The following is a 17,014-nucleotide window of genomic DNA, read 5'->3' as shown; positions in this document are numbered from 1 at the left end:
GGGTAGTCCTTGGTGACTTATGACTTCTACCTGTCTGGGTTGTTGCAAGGTTGCTGCAACAGGAAGGAAGCTGGGGGGGGGGGGGGGGGATTCCCCTGTCGCTGACCTCTGTCAGCAGGAATAGTGCAGCCAACATCTGGAGGAGCACCTGCACTCAAACATGCCATATTCAAGGTGTCCCACTGCCATGTGGTACCAGTTATTGGAGGTGCATATGTCTTTGGGTCACTGAGGGTTGAATCAAAAATGAAACAACTATATAGTTTGCTCAGCTGCCTGATTGGCACCACTTGACTTTGTGCTGCATGAAGCTGTCTTTTCAGGTATCTTTGCAAACAATCAAGATTGTTTGCAGAGGTGTGAAACGTTAGTCCATGTCCCTAAGTAGGTTACTGCGCGTTTAGTTTTTGTAAAAGCTCTAAATAATTTTCAGTAGTCACAGCATGCTTATGTGTAGAGTCTGGGGAGTTTCTAATTATTTAGTTACTTCCACCAAGGAGGTTAAGTTCAGTTTTCCACAAAACCAACTGAATGGATTTCCATGAAACTTAGTGGACGGATGTGGGGGGTCAGAAGCCATTTAACTCAGGATTCTTTTTTCACTTTCTTCAACCTGTAAGCTAGGGCCTTTTTCAACCTTTTCCACAGTTTCCCAGGGAATTACTAATAGATCTTGATGAAAAAAATCAGACACATTCAGCGGATGGATATCTATGAGTGTGTGAAATTTGGTTCGGCTTGATTCAACTTAAGGGGACTGTTTGGCCTTTCTGGGAACTGATTGATCCCATTGAAGCCAGCTTCAAATGAACTTTCTCCCTTTCAATACAGTTATGAACAACAGGTCAGACTGTGCGAAGTTTACAGAATAAGGAAACAAACAAATGTCTGAACAAAAGGTGCATTGTGTGGCACTGGAGTCGTCCTCAGACATGCAGAGCTTGTTGAAGAACGCTGTATGTAGGCTAATGTCATTACCAGATGTGAGACAAGGAGGCTGACTTCCTGTGGTGCTTCTTAACATTCACACAATCTCAGATACACATAAACAAATAAACACTTACACAGTTTCAGTATGCACACACAAAGAAAATAAAGCAAAAACTCTTTGGAATATTTTAAGAAAACATTTTTATTTCTTTAATGAAAAGAAAGCTAAAGTTTGGGCCTTCTTGTTACAAAATAGATATAATTTACAACATAGATGATATAAAAACATTTCAGCAATACAAAAACTTCACTACATGAATTACTGTACAAAAAAAGCACACTGATCATTCATCAGGTAAGGTCTGGAAAGACTAAGAAAAAAACATCTGTATAAAAAAGACTGATGTCAAAGTCATTTCATGAAAAGAAAAATTCTGTAACTTCAACTCCAAGTGTGTAATGTAATGTAACTGATATATCTGTCAGTCAATCACACTACAGGCTATGATGACCTTTAGTTGTTCTATCTGCTGTAGAAATTTTTCCTGACACACTGACGTTTCAAAAATCAACCCCAGCAGAGGTTAACCACCACAGTGGGGGATTTTAATTTTGTGCCCCGCTCCCTCCCACAACATTCTTTCTACCGAGCCGTCTTTGTGAGAGTATCGCTCTCTGTCTTTCCTGTAATCTGACAATCTTTACTTGGCTTTCCTGACATGTAGAGGTGCGGCAGTTTAGCACACCACAGAGTCTGTGATGAATTTGAGGCACTTTGATGTGGAAATAAAAGCAGAGGCAGTCCCACTCGTTCACCACTGACCCAGAAGGTCTTGATGAAAATGTTCATACTTTTTCGGTCATGCATTTACAGAAATGTTTCCATACAAACTACAGAACTTTTTTTTATCCAAGTCTGCTGCTCCATTAATTGTGATATTTCAGTGCAAATTAGTTAAGGAGATCCATCACTTGCATTAAACTCATAAAACGTTTGCTTGCTTGTTCACATTTGCATCTTCATGGCCTTCTGTTCTCTGATCAGTTCACAATGAAGAATGTGAATGTGGTAACTGCACCACTCATGCCTCCATCACATCTGTTTCTGGTCTACTCCAAAATTGAGAAGAACAAGAACTGCTTCCTCTAGGGAACAGACAAGTGCTACATGTCCTCTTTTTAGTGGGAAACCTATTCACACATTTATGGACTCAACCCTTCAGTCTATGTCCTTATGATTTGAAGAGTTTGGGGTAAAGAGCTTTAATCGGAGATGGGGAGGTGATGACATTCCCAGAGGACATGGTCGTCTCTTGTCCCCCCTCTAACTTCTGGGAGGCCACCTCAGTCTTACTGAAGCTGCACTCCAGGAACGGCATCCCGATCTTCTTCACTTGGCCATCTCTGGTCATCAGACACGGCCGACAGAGCAGTCTCAAAATGGCTCGCCTCATGTCCTTGCTGGTTAGCGTGTAGATGATGGGGTTGAGGAGCGAGTTGACCATGGCTACTCCCAGGAAGTAGTCAGCCTTGTAGAGCAGGCGGCAACTGTGAGTTGGACAGAAAAAGTCCAGAAGGAGGAGGAGAAAGAGGGGAAGCCAACAGGCGATGAAGACGCCCAGCACAATGGTGACTGTCTTGAGGAGGGCAATGTACTTCTGTGACTTCCTTGCCAAGCCTTTCCGTATGCTGGCTGACATGCCCAGCCGCTGGCGCTGTGTGTTGGTACGGACAATGCGGAATACTCTGGCATAAAGGACCACAATGGCCAGGAGCACTGCACTGAACACAGATACGCAGCAGAGGATGTAGCTCTTAGCGTAAAGTGGCAGCACTGTAGAACACTGGTCCAGTCTGTGCATGCAGTTCCATCCCAGAATTGGTAGGACCCCCAAAAAGCCTGCGAGGGCCCAACTTGCACCAATCAATGCCAACATTCGTCCCCGCTTGGCTCCATGGTATGGCCTCATTGTCACCATAGTAACATGGCGTTCAATTGCAATGGCCAGGAGACTAATGATGGAGGCAGCCAGAGTGATGAACACCCCTCCTTCCCGGACAAACCATAGTAATGGTGTTAGTTTCAAAGTATTACGTCCGGACATAATAATGTTGGCCATGTAGGTAATCCCAGCCAAAAGATCGGATAGAGTCAGGTTACCCAGCAGGTAATACATCGGCAGGTGGAACTTCTTGTTCCTCCAAATGGCGATGAGAACCACGGCATTCTCCAAGACAATGAGGAGACACACCACCAGGAACGCGATGCCCTCAGGTTTGAGCCCCTCCCGGTAGCGGTCTTTCTGCAGCTTGCCAGTGTAGTTGTAATGTTCCACAATTACAGAGATGTCCTGGTACTCCCAGAAGAACTGCAGGTAGCCAGGAGAGGATGGAGCGGGGGATGTGGGGAATGTGGATGTCGAGGGCGAAGTCGCTGCATTAGCAGCACTCAAAGCCTCCATGCTTTATGTTGCTTTTCTTCTATTCCGCCTGCAGTCAGTGGCTATGAAGTCATTTTTATTAACATGCTATTGGCAGCAGGGGCTGTGAAGAATTAGTCCAGAGAAAACAAAACAAAAAAAGATACAGAAAGAAAATGCTTCACCCCTTTCAACAGATGGAGGTGTTACATCAAGGTGATATAGAGTAATCCACCAAGATCACTAGATGTTCTCCTTTTTGCCAGAGGACAGTGCTGTTGAGCTCTGTTAGTCCTGGTCAGAGGGTCCAGACTCTGCAAAGACACACGAAAATCCAATTCATTACAGAGCAACTTGAAAACATCACAGACTTGAGTTAAAATAAGTGAACATTCATGCATTTTAACAAGACTAAGTTACATTACACTCAAGCCATTTAGCCAATGGGTCAAAATTCATGAATCACAGTTTCACTGCACAGCAAAGCATCGACTGGTGATGTGATTACTGAAAATGAATACGTCTCCTGACATATACAGTAAAGGTTATTGTTGCTCAATGGGCTGAGTGTATATATTTATATTCAGATGTCACACGCCTTTGAGCGGAAATTAATCTTGACTTTGGCTAAACAGCTTGAATGCGAGTATGTGATACTTGTGATGATATGAAACTCAAACTACAGGCATGACCATATGTCGTCCTCTAAAACAGATGAGACCCACGGATTATGGCCATTTGTGTTTGCAGAGCATAGTGTCGTAACAGCCAAACGGACAGTTGTGTTTAAAGTGTATGTCAGTCAGTGCAATAACCAATCGTAACGCATGCAATTAATTTGGCACACATGCAGAGGCTTTTCCCTCCATTCGACTTTCACAGTATAGATGAGGTGCATTTGAAATGTCCCACACCACACACAATTTAGGACAGAAACAGCACGTCTTAAGTTTATGGCATTTGCAAACCATGATCATAAATACACTGAAAGGTTGCGGTTGAATTATTGTAGCTTTTATGTTGAAAACAATCAGGTTGATTAGGGTTGCATTCCTCTGAGTCTCTGTCGCATAAGGGAATGTTTTTTCCTGCTTCTTGAGTCATATGTTAACATTTAACAAATGGTCCGGAGACTTTAACCTATTCAGTCTGTTGCAAAAGAATTTGGGAAATGGATGTAACTGGTCCGTGTTGGCACAAACAAGAATGCAGAGTGTTGAAGAAGTATAACACACTGGAGATCATGAATATGAATGGAGATCATGAATAAGTGTTTCAATGTCAAATTATTCTTGATGGGATGTGATCCAGTCATAATTGCATGCATCAGAATAAAGACAAGATTTTTCTTTTGAAAATATTGACTTAAATTTAGAAAATTTAAAAGAACATAAACAATATATGTCATGTCAGTAAATTTGGCCTCATGCATATGTTTTTGTAGGAAAATCTCCTTTCAAATTTTGTGAAAAAGTTTTAGCATCCTTTCCTTTCCTTTGGTGTAAATTATTTCATAAAGCAACAGATTAATTTAAACATAAATCATCATAAATCTCTAAAGCAAATTGTTATTGTCCTCCTGACATTCTGTCATGTATAAACACGACACAAATTACACCGCATGAAAAAACAAACAAACATCTGACTCAAATACAGCCAATAATAACATTATCTAATAATATATTACATTAGACATGATGAAATTACCTTGAAATTGTTGCAGCATTGCCCCTTTCCTGCACTTCCTTTGCTTTTCAGTGAGAAGAATCCAAACACGAACCCCGAGTGACTTACAGTCCAAACTAAGGCAGAGGGAGTGAAGGGAGACCTTAGTTGAAACATGCAACAGCTTAAGGGGGTTGGTCTATGCAAACTCGCTCTCTCTCTCTCACTCTCTCCCCCTCTCTCTCCCCATCTCTCTCTCTCTCTCTCTCTCTCTCTCTCTCTCTCTCTCTCTCTCTCTCTCTCTAGCAGACCTTTATGCAAAAACAGATACAGCAAAAACATTTCTCATTTTTAAAATCTGTAGGAGGAACAGGAGCGATCATCCCGTTAAGATGTCGGTGATGCTCATCAGTGTGATCAGTGGCTCTGATTCCTCAGCCACAGCAGTTGTAGCTGGGCGCATTATGTTACTGAACTACAGGCTAACACCTCTGTTAACAGCAGTGGTGTTAGCCTGTAGTTAATTATAAATAGAATAGACAAATGGATAAAAATACAAAAGGGAAGTCAAGTAATCGTAAAAGTACTGCAATGACTAGAAGTAAAACCGGGTACTGCCTCTTCCCTAATGCAACAGTCAACTACATCATTCTAGTTGAATTTCTTCCATTTTAAATGTTTCTTCACCAGTGGCACACGTTGCTTTCACTGCAGAAGTCGGGGTATTAACATCACCTGCAGGCTCTGATTGGATCAGTGGACCGATTCCCCTCTCGTTTCTGACCCTAACACTAAAAATATAAAAACATTGTGATCATGTTACGCAATACATTGAAAGAATGTAGTAGAATAGAAAGTACAGATGATTCTTGATACATGTAGTGGAGTAAAAGTGAAAAGTAACTGAAAGTAAATCTAATTAATTAAAGTACAGATACATAAAAAATTTACTGAATTACAGTAACTAAGTAAATATACCTGGTTACATTCAACCACAGGTGAACACAAATGTGATCAAAACTGAATCTCCCTGATTTAATCAAGCCTCTTCTCTTCCTAATACAATGATAATGTGATGACAGCAAGATAAAAACCTTGCTTACATGAGCTTGTCATTAATTCCCATGTGTTCTGAATAAACACTGCATTTCAACACAAAAACATAAGATTAGGAAAACTTTGCTGCCATTTTGCTGGAAGAACCAGTTTAAAAAGAAAGGGCTCAGTATCAATTTTCCGAGCTCTTGTGTTTCCTGAGTTCCTGATTTGTTAAGATCTAGATTTATTGCTCCCACGATTATCCGTTCACAACCCCCTATACTTATGCAGGCGGGGAAGTTGAGTGAATCTGATTCACATGGTTCATGTTGTAATGACGGCATTCCAGTTCTCAGAGCCTGTCAGGGAGATTGTAGCGTGCTGCGACATGCTTCCCCGGCTCACCTGCAAACCTCCCCTGCAGGGCCAGCAGGAGGTTTATCAGGACAAAACAGAGCAGAGGAGAGGTGAGAGGGATGCTGCATAAGCCACATAAAACGTGAATTGCTTTGTGTGATGCACATGCTGTCTTGCATGTTCATACTGTGCACATATGATACTGCATGGAACAGTGAGGCACAAACTCACTGACCCTTAAACGTGTCTGCAACTGTTTGGCTTTAGCTGTGATATTCCTCCACCTCCCTGGTATGTCGTTCTTTCAAACAAATTTCCTTACCCACAGTTTTGTGACGGTTGGAAATCCTGCTCTTTGTCCGGCTGATCCTCTGATATGTTACACTGCAGTGTGTGTACACAAACAGAGGCTTCCTTCAGCTAAACCTGTTTGTTGTGGGATTACCTGGTAAAGGTGTAGAATCCTGTTGCTCCATTGTGTACATTTATGTCTGTGCCTGTTGATCTTTCTTCTTTGTCCAGCCACCTCTTCTATATTTTACGCCGTCATCATTGCATGTTCCTCGTCAAAAAGTCGTGTTTGTGCCTGACAGGGTCAAGTGGCTGCTTTTTAGGGCCCTGATAATGTCGGTTAAGTGTGACTGTTGACATACCGGCACACACTGAACCAACAGATCAAATGATCACAATACCCGAACCGACTCATGAAAAAAAGGACAGTGCGCTTTGTATTGAAACGGGATCAGTCCAAGCTGTTGGCTGAAAAACATAAAAACATGAATGTCTCCCATCACAAAGGTACTGCTACAGCCTACTAACGTCACTGGGAAGCTAGAAGGCTGCAGTGCTATTCAAAGTATTGTGTCCATTCGTTATTGTATGTGTGAGCACTATTGATGCATGGATTGCATAGACTGGGCTGATGAGTCAAGAATACATTTGGATTAGGATGACTTCAGATCCGATTCGTGCATCTCTAGTGTGCAACTACATAAATGTGTGTTACAGCGGCACAAGTTGTGTGTGTGTGTGTGTGTGTGTGTGTGTGTGTGTGTGTGTGTGTGTGTGTTTGTCGCTACCAGCAAGTGGTTGTGCGTGTCTAAGTCATCATTGCCAAACATCTTTGTTTCTGCCTGTCATGACTATTATGCAACCTCTGAGTTGGACATTGGTCTTGTTGGTCACGATAATCCTGCCCCCCTGATGTAAGCAGTTCTCTTTTCTAGATGAGCAAAGTGTTGGTGCCAGCTTCAAATAGTTTTTCTGGCCAAGAGCCAGATCTTTGGCTGTTGAAACACAAAGAACTGGTTAGAGACTGGCTCAGAATCCGCCCTTGAACTCCCTTGGTGGGAAAGGGGTATGTTGTGTACGTCTTGTGCGTGTAAATGTGACATGCTTTACCCACACTCCCTGCAGTCTGTACCGCTGCGCGTAGGAGATGAGCCCTTTCAGGAGACCATTAAAGTGTAATATCCTGTCGGGGTGAGCGCAGAGGTCTCACATCAAAGCCTCGGAGAGAAACTGGACTTTGACAGTGAGGATGAGTAGTCTAACAGACTCACAGGACTCACACTAACCTGCACTGGAAGGAAAACCCGTCCTCTTTCATCTCCTTGTCTTGATCTTCTGAGGGTTACTCAGTCTGGTCTGCGTCTGCTTCCTTGTTACTGTTTCTTTTTTTTAATCTTCACTCCCAGTTGACTCATGTTCATCATGTCTTTCTGTGTTTTATATGATGGTGTAACTACACTTGCATGGATATCCCTCTCTGGTATTCTTAAAATATGTTTTTGGCTACACACATGCACACACTGCTGTGATGCTGACTGCTGAGCCAGCTCTTCTTAGGTGTGGATGCAATGTTGACCTTGATGAACCAGTTATGTGATCAACATGACCGTTTGTGGTGCATGAGGGTTTTATTGTATATTTGGCCAACCACAGCCCTCTGGTGATTTGACTCTACCAGAGTAGTGATGTTATGGTGGCTAATGTAAGTTGGCAGTGCTGGTGGCAACAAGGTTTTAGCCGTAGCATTAATATTTTCATGCCCTTGATGTCTTGCAAGCCTGTCTGCAGAGGACATGGTTGTCAAAAGTAGGTGCACTCTGCCATCAAATACTCTGGGAAATCAGGACCACCTACAGTTTGAGAGATGGAAACATGGAATCTTAATGGTGCAGTTTTGAAGGTGAATTTTTGACTTAACAAAACCCGACCCGCACTTCCTCTCTGTGCAAATACCCAAGATATTATTTCACAGCTTTTGCCTGTCAGACATTCATGAGGGTTGCGGTTTTCACTACCTACAAGGCAAAGGGATATTAATATGGCATTTTAAAATACTTTTTTCCTGTCGTCTTTTCCTGTCTTCTTACTCATCACCTAAACACTTCAGGCAGGGGTCTTTCTAAGGCTATCGCACCCCTGGACCCTCCTGCAATCCATCACCACTCAGTCCTCAGTTGTAATCCACTGATAAGTCCTCAAAATCAAGACTAGCCAGACCAGCTCTGTGACGATAAGAAAACATTCCTCACTTCTAGCATTTCTGTCTCCTTCTCTTTCTTTGTGCCTTTTTTTCCTGTCACACAGCAGACTCCTCTTTAACCCTATGCTCCACTCGCCACATTTCCATACAGCCTCACTGAAGCGTGATGTTTACTTTCCAGTATCCAATCACTCCATGGGCTCGGGGGGTTGTGTTGCATGACCTAAGACAGTCCAGCCCACTCATCAGTGCATTGTTTGTTTGGACTTTCCTGCGGTCTTGCTGCGGTTTGCGGTCCGCTGAAGAGCGATTTATGAGGATCTGCGTTCTTTTGAAGTGATGGCAGGGCACAGTGGCTTCAGAAGGCTGGTTGAGTCGAGGAATGAGTTCATAGGGAAAGTTGGGGGAGGGAGGGGGGTTGTGGAAGAGGGGTACAGGCGAGCTGGTCTTCTTCTGACGACAGCTGAGCGGTTGCCGGGAGATGCAGCGAGGAGCAATGAGCCTTCGCAATTAAGCTTGATTATTGCAGGAAATGACCCCCTATTGCTCCAATTACAGTGATAACAGCAGATAACACCTTGGACAAAGAGAAGCCAGTGGTCTGTGTGTGTGTGTGTTCATTGCATGCATGGAAGTATACCTGTGCATGTACATCTGTTTTCTGTGTGTTTTCATAGTTTGCGGAAGGCAGACATCTGAACCGGTCTGCAGTTTTCATCCAGTGGTTTCCATCCTCCAGTGTAGGGGTGGTTCGGGTCACTGAGCACTCTATTGGTGAGCCAGTCTATTTCTTTTGGCTTGGCTGTGTCTCAGCGCTGAAGCTTTGTTGGGTGAGTGTGGCTGCTGTCTGGATGTGTTCACTCCTGCACTGGCAGACTGTACAGGACTAATGAGATCCAGATTGAGAAACTTTCTTGGTTTAGTGTTGACCAACCATCTAGCTCAACCCTCAGGATGATGTGTTCATTCTTCATTCTACCTCACAACCCCACTCGTGTCCCTGAGGGCATCTGGGCATGTGCCTACCAGTTAGAGACGAGACATACTCTTTCATGTACATGCAAATACACACATCTACCCACATGGAAGAAAACTGCTCCACCATAAAACACAGCTTTATCTTCAAACAGTTCAAATGGCACTCAGTGGAGCGCATAACTTGGCCAGGGCTCAACAGTCTTCTTAAGTTAATCAAACTGAACCAAATTGAACACACTCATAGAAATCAGTCCCCTAAACATGCCTGATTTAAAAGAAATCAAGATCCATGTATTGAAAATGTCAATCAAACAAACAAGCAAACAAAGACGCCCGATCAGGATTTGTTCTTTGAGTTTGTCAGAATTTATATTGAAATTATTTTCTGTTATGATATATACAAATTTGTTCAATTAGTCAGGTAGTCTTAACTATCTTTATAAGCTAGTAATAAAATTGACCAAAAGGATTTAGCTTTAAAGCTGCACTAATCATCAATGTAAATGCTAATTCCAGATATCTCTGTTTGTCTTTCTGTATATGGCTGTCATACCTCAAGAACTATTCTTCTTTACAGCTTCACACTTGGCTTGTGTATTGTTAGTGGCCCAATAAACTGCAGTGTCAAATCTTGTGCAATTTGGACACACGATCTGTTCATGATTCAATATTATTAAAATTTGAATAAACAGGCGACTGGTTCTCTGTAGCAGTGGAGGCTAGGACTCATCAGCATTAGTGACATGGTCGATCATGACAATGGCGGGTTAATGACAACGGGTGCGTTAACAACAAAAACAACACCTGATTCTCCAATTTGGGGTTCTGTGTACTGTTTATTTCTATTTATGTATCATTTTCTACAGGAGTTGGTGGAGAACAAAACAGACCTAACAGTAAAGAGTTCATGGTTTGTCAGGGGTCCACACAACTCTAAAACTCTAACATTGCTCTGTGTCTACGGTGGTGTAAAATAACCAGTTTGCATGTTTTCTACATCAACTTTAAAGTAAAGTGTCACTGCTCTGTGTACCGCTTGTGCAGCCACCAAAGGACTTCAAAAACTAAATAAAGATTTAACTTAATCCAACATAAATGTACCCACAACTTTACCCAGTATATTTCACAAGCATTTTGTATATTTACATTTATGTTATAATATAATACTTATATATTGCAATGGGATTATACATTTGCAAACAGCTCATACACATCTTTGCTTACCCACATGCACACACACAGATTCTATCCTCATGGAGCCCTCTTGAGACATGATGGTAATCGGAGGAGATGGGCGGACAAAGACATTACAACCGCACGGCAGCCATATGAATCCCTTTGGGACGCTCACTCAGGGTTTTTGTTGCTTGATCGAGTCTTGCTCTGTTTCTTTTTGGGCCCCTTGAAATTCCATCTTTCTCTGTCTTTTAAAGGAAAAAGAGAGAGAGCAGGAAAGCTGCAAACCAGTAAGAATGTAAATTAATGCCAGATCTCCAAGTTCCGACCCCTTTCTGCATCCCAGAATAATTTGTAAAATAAACGTGCAGTCGGGACGCTGATAAGGTGAGAGTGAGGAGAAGTGCAGGCTCAGGCCTGAAAGGTTTTATTTGTTTTCCTTTTCCCTCTGTTTCTTCTTCTTAGTCTCCCTTCTCATTTTCATCTTTTGACCCCCACTCACTTTTTCCCCTCTGTAACCCTCTCTCTGTTTCCATTCTGGAGGTGTTTTATATGTGAGAAGCTCAGGCAAACATGGGCACAGTGCCAGCTCAGTTAACCAGAGACTAAGGTTAGCGTGACTGGAAGTGATTTGAATTGAAGTCTGATTTCGTCTCTTTTGATTTCCCCCAGTGTTTGTAGTTAAAGAGCATACCATTCAGAAATGTCTGAACAATTATCCCCTCACATCTCTTTTGAACAAATCCAAATCGAAGCTGGCAGCATTAATGGTTATAAGACTTTCTCCTAAAGGCGTTTCAGTCAGTTCAGTTCAAGTGGTAAATCTGACCTTTGAATCAGGTTAGCTGGTGCCAGTATGACATACAGTTAAAGGAATAGGGAAATATGCTGCTTTACATTGTTGCCACATACATTGGAAGATAACACTCATGTCTTTATGCCTCAGAAATACGTTGCTTTTTACCCAGACGTGATTAGCCTAGCATTGAGTGGAAGCCAGGCATATACTGCACCCGCTAATTATTAGTTACAGCATATAATACAACTTGTCTTCTTTACTTAACTGTTATATCGATATAAACAAGTTTATAACAAGTTTATAAACCGAGGTTTGTGCCTTTGTTTCATTGTTTACATTTCATCCAGTTAGTTTTGGTTTCACATTGCAATTTATGGATCACCTTTTTCTTCTTCTACTGTTAAATTCTGTATCAACTTCCTGCCATTGGCCCAAAAGTTCAAACTATCAAAAAAAGGTTTTCCTAAACGAACCGAATCAGTTTGATCCAGTCCCAGAGACAGGGGTCCAAAGCACCTTTCACACCTGTTATGTTGGTGCTGACCAGACAAGTGTGTGCAACCCTCCATAAATTATCAAGCACAAATTGATATGCTCAATAAAGTTGATTCAAAACACTGCTACTTTACATACTTGCTAGAATCAAAGATGAAGGGTTCAGCAACAAGCTAAACATGTGTTGTTGGTGTAAGCTGTGTTGTTATTGCATTTCAAGCTTACTTGTTCTGTTTTACAATGGGGAAAAGATCAGCAGCTCATAATTCACCCTCTAACTGGGCCTGTAATATCTGTCACGCCTGACCTTCCTGCCAACGGACGCCTGAGAGACAACAGAGGCACTGGAGAAAGAGAAATTGTTAATCAAACAACTTATAACACACACTGCATTTTAATACAGACTTTTAGGTTATATAAGCCTGCACTTCAAGTCGGATCTCTGATAGGCTGTTTCGTTTTGAGCGACACCCTGGCTCTTTCAGCGAGCCCATTAGACAAAGTCAAAGCTCTGATGTCATTCAAACTCTGCAACCAATTATGTGCGGTTGAGAGAAATTCAGATGCAGAAACTTAATGTTTTCCTCGGGTTTCTGAGCCCCTGCATCTATGTGTCAGTCACCCCTCTCTTTACTCCCTGAGCCCCACTACCTCCACCACCACCTCCCCCTCCTCCAGAAACCACATTTCAGAGCTGCTTGTTCCATTGCGAGCAGTGAGATGTCGGGTCACGAGCTCACCAGCAGCTGGGTCCTGTTTCACTGTGCTGCGGTGCATTTTTAGTGCAGGTTTCAGTAAATGGGGTGTCACGAGTGCAACAGCAGACTGTACAAAGACACAAACCAGCCGGCCTCTTGCAGCTAATTTGCTCCACGGTGAGACGTGAAAGAAAAGCAAAATACATTTTTATTTTATCTGTGTTCTAAATGTGAACTACAGGGTTTCCCCCTACTCTGCCTTGAGCAATCGCAGCAGCAGCGTAATCACATCTGCCTACACACTGACATGTATGGGCATGCACACACACACACATAGTCACACAGAGAACCACATGGGAATAGGCTAAATTCATCCAAAGCCATGTTTGACTCCTCATTTTTCAGACAACCCTTCACTTTGCCCTCCTGCTTCAGGCGATCAGAAATAGACCCAGCTGACAGCCAGCAGGGACCTGAGAAACCTCCAGATTCACAAAGTTCCAGGTCAAAATTCCATCTGTGGAAAATCAGTCCGTTTCTCACGTTTTCAGCTACATCCCGATTTGATTGCAAGCCATGACCACTTAAGGGATCTGCTTACTTTGCACGTATATGTCCAGACAAATTCAAATCTTACCGTTGTTCGCTTGTCAGCACTGTGCAGTTGCAATCAAAGTTGTTGAGTCAACTCAGCAGAGGGGGTTTCAAATCAGGCGCTGGTCCAGGGAGCTCACTTGCTTAAAACCAAACATCCTGGCTCTCCGAATTTTACTCGTTGATCCCACAGACCTTTTGGCAGGTCTGTCGTATAGCTTTCCTCAAACCCACAGAACTTGTAAATTCAAGTCATGAAGCCAAAGCGTCCAAAGCTATCCAAAAAGTCACGATGAATTACAGGAGAATGTGTATAATATTACATTTTACTCAAGAATATTTAAATTAGCGTAAATGTAAATGTGCTGGAACATGCAGATATTCCCTACTATCAAACCTGGTGGTTGGGTTTCATTTTAATGTTTCTTCAGGGGAACTTCAAGAGAAATGTTTGGGATAATACAGTTGAAATCCTACACTTAAACTGCTTTCAGACATGCATTGAACTCCAGACAATCTCCTGAAATTATCTAGAGGGGATTTATGTGAGATAGAAAATGTCCAAGTCAGTTGGTGCGGACATTCTCCAGAGTTTTTGCTGCCAGCCCATGTGACAAAACAGCAGGATATTGTATGGCAGATTCACCACGAACAAGGTGCCACGTTGATGACGACTCTAACACACGGCAGATGAAAAAGAGGTGACATAAACGTAGAAGACGCAGGCGAAAATGTCCACTTAGAAAGACAGTGAGATTGAAGACACTTTTCCAACCAGCCCCCTGGTAAAAACTCCAGAGAGTGTATGAGTGAGCCCATGTGAGAACACAGCAGGATATTATCAACACGTTGATAACGTTAAAAAAATGCGATGGACACAAAACTGAAATAACAAAGACAATACAAATATCCCAAGATGAAAAGAAGAAATCGACGATAATGTCAACTTAGAAAGTCAACGAGATCTGAGAGCTTTTGGCGAGAAGGGCAGATGCAGGTGTGGATGTGCTGTAAACAAAAGCACGTGATTTCTGCAGCGGAATTTGCACATCATGTCCTGCCTCCCACATGCTCTACCCAGACGCCTCCCCTCACCAGGACACTCCGGACATTTTCTTGTTATGAACGCTTCAGACCCAGAGAATCTCCTGCTGCGCTCTTTATATGTTAAAGGCGAAGTCTGAAGAAAGTCTGCATCCGATTGACCGATCATTTTCTGGAGTTCATGTCTGAAAATGGCTTGGGATGTGCACAATGTATCTTATAAAGTTTAAGTTGTTATGGACCAAAATGTTCATACTTTGTCCTTTTGAAAGAATGGTTTCACATTGTGGGAAATATTTACATTCTTGTCAAGATTAAGAGCGGAAGATTGATGAAAGTCCGGATCCAATTGTCCAGACTTTTTCCGGAGTGCATGTCTGAAAACGGCTTTAGTGTTTTGTCTGTATTGTTGTGTGTCACTACCAATCAGCACCATGGGACTGCAGAGATCAGCGGGTCACTGTGAGTTCCAGCTCCATGTCTTATTTTGGTGTTTTGTTTGGGTGCTTTTCAGGAGGGAGGGTATTTTAGTTTTCCCAGTGACTGATAGACCTCGATGTTTACGGAAGCACAATTATACGAGTGACTGGGCAGCATGCTGGTCCCAAATGAGTCCCCAGGGGCCACCCTATAACAGTTGAAGTTTGGAGAACGAGTAGCTAGTGTCTTTGCTAGCTGTTATAAACCATTTTACTGTTCGCTAACAGTGCAGCCACTGTGCCGGGCCTCTGTTTGCAAGGTCTCCCATACTTAATGTTAGTATTGAGAGGGAAGAGGTATTTTTACATGTGGTGGAGAAGCTGGAAGAGAAGCCGGTGGTGATGGATTTCACAAGTTTCCTGATGTGCCTCTGACATTCCCACTGGGACTTGTCATCTTGGACCTTTCCCCTCACCCCCTCCCCTAAACGGTACAATGCCAGGAGCAATTTAGAAGGATAGAGGAGAAGGAGGGGGAAGGATAGTGCAGGGACGAATAAAAAGAATGTCAGTTTGAAGAAGAGCGGAAGAGAAAGCTGGACGGCGATGAAAAGGACAACACCAAGAAGAATGTTGATGCATTGATTTAAGTATTAGCCAGTTGCTCATTGCTTTTCTCCGACCTCACACATTAAACAGAATTAATGAAGACCTGAAAAAGAGCTGTGAGTGCTTCTCTCTCTCTGTGAACAGCCAAGAATATGCCAGTGTATGAAGAGAAATGGCACTCTTCTCTGGAGCTTGTTTAGACTAGAAGAAAAGATCCTCCATAATTCTTCACGCTGTCATCTAGTGTCTTTTCTTCTTCTATAACCAAACCTTCCTTCCTCTCTGATCGCCGTGCTTTCCAGGGCCCTGCACATCTGTGCTTATGTTCCAACAGGAAAACATAAAATACGCTGCAACACTGAGGCGAAGCGATTTTCTGCATCAGCTGTGGTGCGTCTTTTAGCGTGGTGCGTTTAATTATCTCACTAAGGACACACAGTGTACAGAACGTGCACTTACAGTGATTCCACTGGTTTGGTGTTGGTCTATAAATCATTAGCTTTAAGTTTGTATGTCCATGTTCTGCAGCAGGGTGTATGAGACAGGGATGGGGATGCATTGTGATGTACTGCTTAGTGTGACTGTGAGAATCAGCTGGACGTCCAGCAGTGCTCTCTCCTCAACGGGGGGGGGGTTGTTTACTGTGCTGTCTGCTGTTTTACGCTTCCGCTCTCACCCTGCCCTCACTCCTACTTTCACTATTTCCTCAAACCCCCTCTTCCTCCTACTCCCCCATGCCTCAGCTCTTCTCTCAGCAGTTCACTTTCTCTGGAACACAGTCTTCTGTTCGACTCAGCTTGCTTGTGAGAGTTCATGTCAGCTTTGGGGCTTAGACTATGTGTGCTAAGGGCGTCTGTTTGCTTCAGACAAAGAGCTACTCGGATCATCAAACAGCATCTAAACCGACGAGTTGTGTCTAGAAGATTATTCCAAAACAGATCATCCAATAAGCATGACTACTTCACAAGGCATTAGGCATGGTGAGCAGAGTTGATAAAGTTTGCAGGATCTGAACTTATCTCCCCATTTTCCTTATCCACACATCTAATTCTATCACAGTTTATGTGCTCAAATAGGTGCAACACTATGAAGTCAGAGACAGACTATCGAAAGGTGTGAGACAATCTCATTCCTCTCCACAATACAACGCTATTTGGAGCAGCTATAAAGACTTTGCAAAAACGTTGTGACCTTCCCTGTAACCAAATACATACTCTGCTGACACACATTTACATGACCCGTGTTGTCACCAGCAAAGACTGAAATTTAAAAATTAAGAATGGCAAATTAAATAAACCGTA

General features: G+C 42.8%; 1 protein-coding gene across 1 annotated transcript; it reads right to left on the bottom strand.

Annotated features, from left to right (window-relative positions):
- Positions 1–1,948: 1,948 nt before the first annotated feature.
- s1pr5b (sphingosine-1-phosphate receptor 5b) lies at positions 1,949–5,191 on the bottom strand. Its single transcript, XM_034594430.1, has 2 exons — positions 5,058–5,191; positions 1,949–3,664 (listed from the first exon to the last, which is right to left on the bottom strand). The coding sequence occupies exon 2, from the start codon at positions 3,390–3,392 to the stop codon at positions 2,163–2,165; it is 1,230 nt and encodes a 409-aa protein (XP_034450321.1). The 5' UTR covers positions 3,393–3,664; positions 5,058–5,191; the 3' UTR covers positions 1,949–2,162.
- Positions 5,192–17,014: the final 11,823 nt, after the last annotated feature.

The sequence above is a fragment of the Hippoglossus hippoglossus genome, chromosome 1 (assembly GCF_009819705.1).
Source record: "Hippoglossus hippoglossus isolate fHipHip1 chromosome 1, fHipHip1.pri, whole genome shotgun sequence".
Taxonomy (NCBI): domain Eukaryota; kingdom Metazoa; phylum Chordata; class Actinopteri; order Pleuronectiformes; family Pleuronectidae; genus Hippoglossus; species Hippoglossus hippoglossus.
This window is presented reverse-complemented; position numbering and strand designations above follow the sequence as displayed.

Coding starts and splice junctions, on each gene's coding strand:
- s1pr5b (XM_034594430.1), bottom strand. CDS start 3,392: ATGGAGGCTTTGAGTGCTGCTAATGCAGCGACTTCGCCCTCGACATCC.